At 33.4% G+C, this 11,809-nt stretch overlaps 1 protein-coding gene across 1 annotated transcript; it reads left to right on the forward strand.

Moving 5' to 3' along the window:
* Positions 1-744: 744 nt before the first annotated feature.
* On the forward strand, positions 745-10,862 carry LOC129909929 (1-phosphatidylinositol 4,5-bisphosphate phosphodiesterase gamma-1). The gene is made up of 2 exons (XM_055987098.1): positions 745-2,091; positions 7,122-10,862. The coding sequence occupies exons 1-2, from the start codon at positions 817-819 to the stop codon at positions 9,501-9,503; spliced, it is 3,657 nt and encodes a 1,218-aa protein (XP_055843073.1). The 5' UTR covers positions 745-816; the 3' UTR covers positions 9,504-10,862.
* Positions 10,863-11,809: the final 947 nt, after the last annotated feature.

The following is an 11,809-nucleotide window of genomic DNA, read 5'->3' on the forward strand; positions in this document are numbered from 1 at the left end:
TTTGATTTGAAAGATTTTTTTTGCAACCAATCAAGAATTTATTGCAGTTTAAGTTTGTCTCAAAAAATTTTTTTTCTGCGGACAAACGTTTCTCCACAATTTTGCATCAAACACAATTTTCTTCGTTTTTTAAGTTTTTTTTTTTAAGTTTTTTTTAACTTTCATATCATTTAAGTCAAAAAAAACACATTAATTAGTATTAAAATGACCTCAGGAATCCATGGTTTTCATTTTGGGCGATGACTGTGGGACACCCTGTATAGATAAACAAAAAAAACACACCTATTTTTACACAAAAATATCAAAAGCAAATAATAGAAAACGACATAAAATTATAATCGAACATACCTAAGAAAAAAATCGCTTTTTTGACAGCTCAAAAAAGCAACAGATAGCTAACTTATCTCCATCTCTTTTCTTCTTACTTCAATTAATATTTACATCTCTCTCTTTCAAGATTGACTGATATGTGATTGGTTTTCATTCAAAAAAAAAAAAAATTCTTTCGAGTGCCTATTTTCAAAATAGTTTTTCTATTAAATTTTGTTTATTTATTTACTTAAATATCAATAAAAATTTATTTATAAATAATCTAAAAACCAATCAAACTATTTAAACAAATATACAAAATCTATTTTACTCATAAAAAATCAAAACAAAAGAACAACAAAAAACAAAAATCGTGCCTGTAGAGCTGGCAGCTTTTTTTTTTTTTTTAATCGAATCCAGGCAGGAAATCACCCAAAAAATATGGAAAATTAAAAAAACTATAATTTCTATTTTGTGACAAGAAAAACCAAACAAAAAAAAACAACAATGAATTGCTTCAGTGCCATCAGTGTTCCCACTCTCGGCGAAATGGAACAAACTATTTGCATGCTCGAGCGAGGAACCATCGTTACCAAGCTCTTCTCCAAACATCGCCCCGAGCAAAAGAAATTGATACTTGTTCGTGAAACAAGACAACTTCTCTGGTCGCCTGTTAATTCAAATACTCGCACAGATTTTGAAGGTTCATTAGATTTGCGCGAGGTAAAGGAAATTCGTGTTGGAAAGAATTCCAAAGAATTTCGTAATTTTGCCGAAGAAACTAAGAAATTCGAGACTGCCAAATGTTTTGTTGTTCTTTATGGTAGTTCTTTCAAGCTTAAGACATTCTCAATTGTTGCTCTGAGCGAACAAGAATGCGAAAATTGGGTTAGAGGGTTAAAGTATATGGTTCAGGACACTATTATTGCTCCTTATCCATTGCAAGTTGAACGCTGGCTTCGGCGGGAATACTATGCCATTGAGAATACTAATCAGCATTCCAAAGAAGGCATTAATGTCACAGTAAAAGATTTTAAAGCATTCCTAGCCGGAGTCAGTTGCAAAATGACGACGGGAAAGTTAATGGATTTCTTTTCCGAAGACGACATTCGTCGCAAATGCGATCTGAGATTTGATGACTTCTCTCGATTGTATTGTCGTCTTCTTGTACCGACGACATTTGTTTCTGATTGCTTTCTTGACAATCAGTGTAAATATTCCAGTGACTCGGAAACTGTGAGTCTTCGAGAGTTCAAGAAATTCCTTCTAACCGAACAGCAAGATCCAATGGGTCATGACGACATAATGGCTTCCAACTTTGTTCGTGATTTCATACAAGACATCGAACGTGATGTCCAAGAGCCATATTTCACTATATTCGAATTTCTTGATTTCTTATTTTCAAAACAAAATGATTTATGGGATCGTAATTGTGACAAAATTTACATGGATATGAAACAATCTATGTCGAATTATTGGATTGCATCGTCACACAATACTTATTTGACTGGCGATCAGTTTTCGAGTGAGTCGTCGACTGAAGCTTATGCTCGGGCTCTTCGTATGGGTTGTCGTTGTATTGAATTGGATTGTTGGAATGGTCCAGATAATTTGCCATATATCTTTCATGGACATACGATGACTTCGAAAATAAAATTTAAAGATGTTATTAAAACAATTAAGGAACATGCATTTGTGACGTCGGAATTTCCGGTGATTTTGTCGATTGAGCAGAATTGTTCGTTGGAACAGCAGAGGAATATGGCGCAAGCATTGACTGAGGTAATACTTATATTTGAATCTTTTTATTTGAATCCTGTTTTAGTAAAATAGAACTATGACTAACAATCCGGAGTGAAACAGGGCTTCATTCCATGCATTCAGTTAAATTTTGTTATGATCGCGTTCCACTTTTAAGGGTTTCCTTGGCCAGTGGAAAAGATTATATTCTACTTGGTTGATATCAGATCCTCTCAGAAATAACTTTAAAGTACCGCTGGTAAGGATACTTTGTCTATTTTATAATTCTTCCTATCAGAGGGGTTGATTGGTTGGGCATTTTTTGTAATTCTTTTATTTTGTTGGCTTTTACTTGGTGGAAGTCTTTAATATTTAAACAAATCATTTTTTTGATTTTGGTACTTTCACTTTGTTTTTATTTTTAATTTGTTGTTTACAGCTGTTTCGGCACAGTCTGAGGAAGGTACTGTGTGCCGAAACAGCTGTAAACAACAAATTAAAAATAGAAAAAAAAGTGGAAGTACCAAAATAAAAAAAATGATTTTTTTAAACAAGTTCTGTAAGCTTGATTAGATAATGCTGTCGAGTTTTATATTTTTAAGTTCATCAAAGAGTCTATTGTTGCTGGAGTATTTTTTAAGTATTTTATCGAAGATCCTCTGGAAAACTGCTACCCTATTTAAAAGTGAGATTTTGCTCTAATGAACCATATCGGAAAATAATAGGGTCGGATGTGGAAGGCGATACCTTTTTTACGACATCTGATGCTTGGGGGTTAAAGCAATACGTCTCGTTGTACTGTAATGCAAGGTATTTTAACTTATTTTTGCCCCGTTGATTCATCGGGAAGGTTAATCTTAATCTTCCCACAGTATCTAAATGAGAGCACTAACATTTTCAGAGGTAGCTGTTCTTCAAAAAAAAAATATTAGTCTTGATGTTCAAGGTAATTCGTCTTCAAACAGCAGAGTCTATGGTTGTTGTTGGTTTGCTGCTGAGATATTGAACTAGAAATGTTCTTTGATTCGATCCTTGCGCAACTCTGGCAATGATTGTACTCATTGTTGATTGGCTGTTTTCTATTTTTACAAAGAACGATCTGCAATGAAGTTTTGAATTTTGAAAGAGTTTGTGAAAATATCCAAGTGTCCAAACACTTTCTAAGTAAACGTTGTACGTTGACTTGGTTTTCTTCTAGAAGGCAGCAACAACGTACAACAACAACGGAATATTTATAGAAAATTATCGTTGAATTTATTAGACTTTTCAGGACTAATTAACAGATTCTATCTGGTCCCGTTGATATCTTTTGATGGCTTCTTTGTAGAATTTGTTTTATTTCTTGAGCACGTGGCGTCATTGGTAAGATTGTTATTGATGGTTAAAAAGATTTGACTTGTATTGAGAAAAGTGGGATTTAATTTAAATTATTTCATGAATTAGTAGGGAAATGCTTTAGGTGTATCTACGCTAGTTGTGATGTTGTGATAACGCCTGTCGTACCAGAATTCTTCTCGATGTTATTATTGGTCTTTTTAACTGTATCAGAACCTTAACCTTAATGCTTGCAACCTCTTCTGTAGCTGGTTATCGTTATGGTGTGCAAGATACTTTGGGAGTTGCTATTTTTTACTGATGATAACTTTTTTGTTTATAACTTTAAAAAAGTCTTCTTTCTAAACCTTTTGCACCGACTGCTCGTCTCCTTTTGTATGACAGTCTTCTATTCCGGGCTAGCATTCTTTTTTACTATTTGTTAGAATTATGGAACATCATCCCCGTTATAGTTACCATAAATATACTCAACCGCTTAATCCTTGTGCTCCATATTTGTTTTGTTGGAAATGCCCTACAATCTTTAACAGACGGTAAAGCAGCAGGAACCAATGGAATCCCGGCAGAGTTCTTTAACCCTTAACTATAGTGGTGAAAATTTGTGGTGTTTTGAAATGATAAAATAAAATACAAAATTGAATTTTTTTATAAATTTTGTTTTTAAGCATCAAAAGATAACAATTTAAAAAAAAATAAAAAAATAAAAAAAAAAAAGAGAAAATTCATTTTCAACGGTTTTTATTAACTTTTTAAAAGTTGATGTGGGTCCCCTGGACCCACCACTATAGTTAAGGGTTAAATATAACTCAGAAAATTTCAAAAAACATCTTACAAAAGCTCTGAACGTTATCTTTAATTTTGGCACATTGCCAGAGCAGTTTTACGAATCTTTAATCTGGCCAATTTATAAAAAAGGGGATCCTTGTGATCCGGCTAACTATAGGGGTATATCTTTCTTAAACTCATCCGCAAAATTATATTCGACTCTGCTTTATAAAAGATTAAATAACTGGGTAGATGCCAATCAAAAACTCAGTGAATTCCAGGCTGGATTTCGGAAAGGGTATTCTACAGTTGACAATATCTTCGTCCTAACTTCAATTGCCCAATTTAAACTGGATCAAAGTAAGAAATTATATGTTTTCTTCGTAGATTTTAGAGCAGCTTTTGATACGGTTAATAGAAGTGCTTTGGTTTATAAGCTGTTCAACCTCGGAATATCATCTAAATTCGTGCGAGCGTTGGAAAAGATATACCAGCAAACAACAGCAAAAATATTCAATGGTCGTGAGCAATCAGAAAGCTTTGAAATAAACAGCGGAGTTAAACAAGGTTGTAATCTGAGCCCCCTTTTATTTGCACTATTTTTAGATGATATAGTAGATTGGTTAACGTGTGGAGTTGAAATTGGAAGTTCAAAAATAAAAGCAATAATGTACGCAGACGATATAGTTATACTCGCAGAGACTCCATGCGCGCTTCAACTAATGATCAACAAACTGTTTGAGTATTGCAAACTATGGGGTTTGGAAGTTAATGTCGCAAAATCGAAAGTGATGATATTTCAAAAAGGAGCTGGCAGGTTAGCAAGAGGTGAAAAATGGAAATTTGGAGAACAAACACTGGAAGTTGTTAAAAAATATTCATATCTTGGTATGGACCTGACATTTAATTTGAAAATGGAAAAACATCTTAAAACTAAATTGGAAAAGGCTAAGATAGCAATCTGCTCCAATTGGAAAAGGATCTTTTGCAACAAACTGATAACTTTTAGTACAAAGTATAATGTCTTTAATGCTACGGCACAGGCCATTCTCTTTTATGGAGCGCAGGTGTGGGGTGCGCAGAAATTCGAAATCGTTGAATATCTGTTACGTTTTTTTCTAAGAAAAGTTTTTTACTTACCAATTAATACACCAAAGTATATGTATAATCTAGAATCTGGTCTCCCAACAATGTTCATTTCAACTCTAAAATTGAATGCTGATTATCTATTAAGAGTGGTAAAAATGAGTGATTCCAGGCTGCCAAAGCTGATAATGCGCCATGCAATAAAAAATAAAACTCTTTTTGTCAAGGAATGGACAAAAATAGCGGCCGATTGTGGTGTTACGATGAACTGGGAGGAGAGTAACATAGCTAACTGGAAAAAGGATTTATACGAAGTCATCATGCTTACTGACGAAAATGAAAGGTATGCCTTTATGGCAAAAGCTCGTGCGTCGACAGAAAGAGTGTATTACTCAAAGGCTAACCTTAATCTAAATGAGTGTAACTATTTCAACAGTCGTTATTCCTGTTATGTCATTGGGGCGATTTTCAAAATCAGAGGTGAGCTGATCAAGCTGAATGCCATGCCGCACCGAAACGAGGGTCCAGGTCTTTGCAACTTGTGTAACTTACAAGCACGGGAAGATGTGTATCATTTCATCGGCATCTGTCCAATTTTAAAGGAAATAAGGCGAGTCTACTTCGGAAAAAATGTTTTAGAGATGGAAGAGGTGCGTGAATTTCTGAATGGTGGTGATTGGAAGCTACTTTTTGATTATTACACGGAAGCCAGCACTTACAGATCCAAAATAATTAATGAAGTCTTTTAAAATAGTAAATAGTAAAAATCAATTTAAAATCAATTCTGGCAAGCTGAAAAGTATCTCTAAATTTTGTTTTAACTAAACTAAAAGTCCTATTAATCTACTATGATGCGTAAAAATTATATTTAAATTTTGTTTTAACTAAACTAAAAGTCCTATTAACTCTTAAAGAAAAAAAAAAAAAAAAAAAAAAAAAAAAAAAAAAAAAAAAAATGCTGTAATAGATTCAAGCAATTTTGCCACTCGGGCAGACGACATATATGTCATGCCTTTAAATATTCAAGTTTTTTTTCTCAATGACTTTATGTAAAAATTATTATATTGAATAAAGATCTATCTATCTATCTATCTATCTATTTGTTTTGTCTTTAAAGTCGGTGTTCCTTCTCCTTTTTCGAGGAAAGCTCACGAGCTTCGTATAGTAGGCATTTATTTTGGTTCATTCGGCCATTTCCTATTTCATGTCGAACTAAAGATTTCGTTTAAGTCGCCTACAGAAATCCAATATCCTAATATTACCTAATATTAAGTTTTTATATTTTGGTTTCTTTGAACGGTCGAATGTCAAAGGTAGTATGAAAATATAAAAAGGATTTATTTGGTGGTTTGCCTGGTTCTTCACATCATCAACCAATTCTTGATATCATACAGATTTTTCCAGTTTCAGTTGTATTGATCTATTTGTTGCGATCCATCTTTAATAATAAAATATTAATGTAACTACATAACAGTGCATTACTCTGCTTCTGTTCTATGGTGGTTTTGAATACTTTCGTTGAGTCTTTCCTAATATTGACTAATCGACGAGTGTTCTGGTGTAAAACAACTTCACTCTTTTAACACCATCATAAGTGGTAATCGATAAGGTGTTAAATTCGTGAGTCTTTTCAAGGATTTGTCGCACTGTGAAACCGAATTGATAAAGGCAAACGCCTGTACACCTTCACGCTAAACTTTTCTTGCATTGTTTCTGTATTAATTATGGCAAGTCACATCGTAATTTTCACGTGAAAAATTTTAGTTATGGCTCTAATTCCTGCCTTGACAATAACTTATTACTTTCAAACCTCGTTTGGCATAGGCCACCTTTTATTATTAATATCTTCATTTTTGTATATATCAATGTTCAATTTTCTTTTAAAGGTCTTTGGAGACATGTTGCTAACCCAACGTTGCGACCGTCTCGAAACTCAAATGCCATCGCCATATCAACTTAGACGAAAAATAATCCTTAAACACAAAAAACTTCCCGAATACGAAGATGGCTCAAGTTTGAGCAGTGTTGGTGGTGGCTCTGGAGTTTCCATACGCTCTTCAGATGACAATGAAAACACCCGCAATGTCATCAAAGAAGGCATGCTCTACTACAAAGATCCAGTGGATAAATCATGGAATATCTATCACATTGTTCTCACCCAACAAGAACTAATCTATTCCTCTGAGACTGATGAAAATCGTGACGAAGAACACGAACACTCCTCGTCATCATTAATGCCAAAGCCCAAAGAAAATCTAGTCAATGATGAATTGCATTTCGGTGAAAATTGGTTTCATGGTAAGTTGGAGGGAGGCCGTCAGGAAGCTGATACTCTGCTAGATGCTTATAAACATCTTGGCGATGGAACATTCCTTGTCCGTGAATCGGCTACATTTGTAGGAGATTATAGTCTTTCATTTTGGCGTCGAAATCGACCCAATCATTGTCGTATTAAGTTGAAACATGAAAATGGAATGACCAAGTACTATCTGGTTGATAATTTCATTTTTGATAGTCTATACAGTCTGATTGTGTACTATCGCAAAAATATGCTCCGTAGTTCAGAGTTTTCCATCACACTGAAAGAACCAGTGCCACAACCAAAGAAACACGAAACCCAAGAGTGGTTTCATCCGAATACCACCAAAGAACAAGCTGAACAAGTACTTATAAAATTAGATGTTGGGTCATTTCTTGTTCGTAATAGTGTACAGAATGCCAATGCTTTTGTCATCTCCTTCACCATCAACCGAAAAGTCAAACACTGTCGAATTCTTCAGGAGGGACGGCTCTATGTTGTCGATACGACACAATTTGAGAGTCTTGTTAGCCTGGTTAACTATTACACTCGAAATCCGCTCTACAGGAATGTGAAATTGCTCTATCCTGTATCGCAAGAGCTTTTGAAGCAAAAACTGTTAGCTTGTCAAGTGTCATTGGTAAATGAAACTAATGGCAGTGATTTTAACGATGCATCCAGCTACATGGATCCTAGTTTGGATGATCGTGTGACTTGTAAGGCTCTATACAGCTACAAGGCTGATAAACCTGATGAATTGTCATTCCCAAAACATGCGATTATAACTAATGTCCAGAGAAATAATACAATGTGGTGGCGAGGGGATTATGGGGGAATGATTCAGCGCCATCTACCGGCAAATTATGTCAAAGTAATTGATGCTTCAAGTGATGAATACAATTGCTTTGTAGGAGACGAAGGTAGCATCAGTGAAAGCTTTTCCCGTACTGATTCTATTGAGATCCATGGAGCCATTGCAAATCTCTATGAATCCAACGAGGAAGGTATCTTAGTGAAAATGCACATTCAAACCCCTACAATGCAAAATGCCCTAGTTATTGGCTTTGATAATCAAGAACAAGCTGTTGAGTGGATAAAGGCTATTCAAGAGGCAGCTCAGATTGCCAATCAATTGGCTACGGAGAGGAGAAAAAAGGAACGCAGTGCAAGAGTTGCCAAAGAAATGTCAGATCTTATAATTTACTTTAGAAGTGTTCCGTTCAAAGAGCACGGTTGGGTATTTTATGAAATGTCCAGTTTCCCAGAGACGAAAGCAGAAAAACAATTTCTCCAGCAAAATCTGCAACTCTTCCTGGCCTATCATCGTAATCAAATAAGTCGTGTGTACCCCAAGGGACAACGTTTGGATTCATCGAATTTCAATCCTGTACCATTTTGGAATGTGGGCTCTCAAATGATTGCCCTAAACTATCAAACTGGCGACAAGGCAATGCAAATGAATCAGGCCAAATTCCGAGATAATGGCAATTGTGGATATCTTTTGAAGCCTAAATTCATGTGTGTCGATGGTTTTGATCCAAATAATCCACTTACTATCAGCCCAGCTGAAGAAAAGATCATAACAATTCGAATAATTGGTGGTCGACATTTGTTCCGAGGTGGAAAGAGCAATAATCCCCTCGTTGTTGTTGAAATAATCGGTGCGAGCTTTGACAGTGGCATCAAACATAAGACTAAAGTCAATGATAATGGATACAATCCAGTGTGGAATGAAATTTGCGAGTTTTCTGTTCGTAATCCTCATTTTGCATTATTACGATTCGAAGTACAAGATGAGGATATGTTTGCTGAAACACATTTTATAGCTCAAGCGGTTTATCCTGTAAATTGTATAAGAACTGGTTATAGAAGTGTTATATTGAGAAATAAGTTTAGTGAAGAACTCGAACTATCATCGCTTTTAATACACATATCGGTTATAAATGGAAGCTCCTTGAGGGGTATTTGATTTTTATTTAAGAAATATTTGCAAAACTAAAAAAAAAAATGAGCAAAATCAAAATGATCAAAATATATATATTTTTTAAGATTTCCTAACAAAATTTATTATGTAGGGTAGTATACACTTAACAGTATCTTTGCATTTTATATACATATTTGTTTTCGTTCGTAAATAATCTCTTAGTATGTTTTAGCTTAGAACAAAAAAAAAATGAGATAAAGTTAATGTCGAAGCATTTGCAACTAAACACATCAAAAAAAAAACTTCCTAATTATGCTTGAGACTTAAGATTAATCTATCATAGATGGGGAGGGTAGTAATAAGTACGCCTTCATTATAAAAAATAATTATTAAATGTTGTCTGCCTAAACAAAAGTATATATTTACAATTTGTAAAAAGAGAAAATATTTGCAAGGGAAAGTAATTTCCTTAGAAAATTTTAGTTAAAAAAAAATTATATCGGAAGCACATACTGTACTGAGTACTGTCAGACAAAATAAAGTGAAAAACATTCTTAATCATTACTTTTTGTACAGAAAAATCGAATGCGGAAAGCAAATTGTTTTAGCTCCATAGAATTTGTTAGAATCTTAGAACAATTTTGCTTTCGCCGACGAAAAGTTTTTGTTCCAGTTTTTAAATATTAAATAAATTGAAAATTTGGGCACAGCGCAATCTATTGTAAAATATTTGGCATGTTCAAAATGTTTCAAAAAACGCTCGTGAAAAAGCTGTATAAAATATCAACATATTTAATGTTGTAAGAGCTTATATGACAAACATTCAACTTCACGAGCGTTAATAAAGACAAAGCATCATAAGTATGAGTCTTTTCAGTTGATATATGAACTCGCTTAAAACTTTAAATTTTCGAATGCAATGCGGATTTACGTAAGGAAACTTCCCATTTTTATTTTTTTTTTATTGTACTTTCAAAGTGCTGTTCTTGAGAGTTTGTCTAGCAGTGACAGAACAAACATTTTCTTTTGTACTATAGATAAGATATTACGTTTTGAGATTGCATAAGTAGTTTTGCAAAAAAAAAATCGGACTCAGTACTCAAAAATCCTTTAGAAAAGTATGGTTCTGTTCAAGCTCTATTTTCTTTGCCGACCTAACTATGTATTTTTTTTTTTTTTGCTACTTTCGCATCTGTTCGAAAGTTAATTTCAATTATACTTCCTCGTCAAACTGCGTGTCTTAAATGAATAATAACAATCTTAATCTTCCAAATAAAACCTAATAAAAGATTTGACATGACTGGAGCTGTATAATTTTCATTTTTTACAGAATTACAGAGATACATTTTTTGCGAATTCGAACACATTTTTTGTAGAATCGAATTACATAGTTGGGCCCCAATGTAATTGTTATCGCTTTGTTGAAATAGAAATAAAAGATCTCGACAAAAATAAGTCTGCCATTCAAGATTCTTTAGGCCTTCTTCAACTTTGGCTAAACCATTGCGTAAGATTTTTTATCTATCTTCCTCTTCTGGCTTATTTTTGAAAAGATGGGAAATAATATTGAGATATAAGAATTGAATTCCTGCTACAGCTAGTAATTTAGTCGACTAGTGCTTTTAAGCTTTAACATTTCACTCGGTAAATAACTGAATATACCAAAAAAGGAGAACAATAGATAAAATTAAATGTAATTTCACATTGTTTCTGTCCGATAGTATTGGCCTTACTACTTCAAAGTCATCATCTAACATTATTTTCATTGGGCCCTACCAATAATCAAATTTAGAACTCACTTTAATATTTATCTGAATTCTACATATTTCACCATACCAAAAATCAATTTAAAAGCCGGTTTAAAAGCTAACGGTCGGTTAAATTTTATAGCTGTGAAACTCAACCAACTATTAATATGGTATGGTGAAATATGTAGAAAAGTGAGCTTTAAATTTGATTATTAGTAGGCCTTATTAAATTATTGTTATTCAGTCTGTGTGTTAAATCAGTTTTCAATTTCCATTGGCATGTTTACAAATTCAGGCTTTTGATTCTTAAAACCATCTAGAAACATACATATATTCAAAAAAAAAACACGTTAATTAGAATTTATGCTGGGAATTATTAATTTCTTAGGAGCATTTTTATAGATAAAATATATATGTACATACGTACATGTATGTATTTTTATATATCGTAATATTTTAATAGTATGTATACACTTAAACTATTATATTTACACAATTTTATTGATTGTAATTTAAAAAAATACAATTTATATATTTTTTGTATAATTTTAACTTTTTATCAAGCAATTTATTGTTGTCTATAAGATAAATAAAACAAAAGAA

The sequence above is a fragment of the Episyrphus balteatus genome, chromosome 2 (assembly GCF_945859705.1).
Source record: "Episyrphus balteatus chromosome 2, idEpiBalt1.1, whole genome shotgun sequence".
In the NCBI taxonomy this organism is placed as follows: Eukaryota; Metazoa; Arthropoda; class Insecta; order Diptera; family Syrphidae; genus Episyrphus; species Episyrphus balteatus.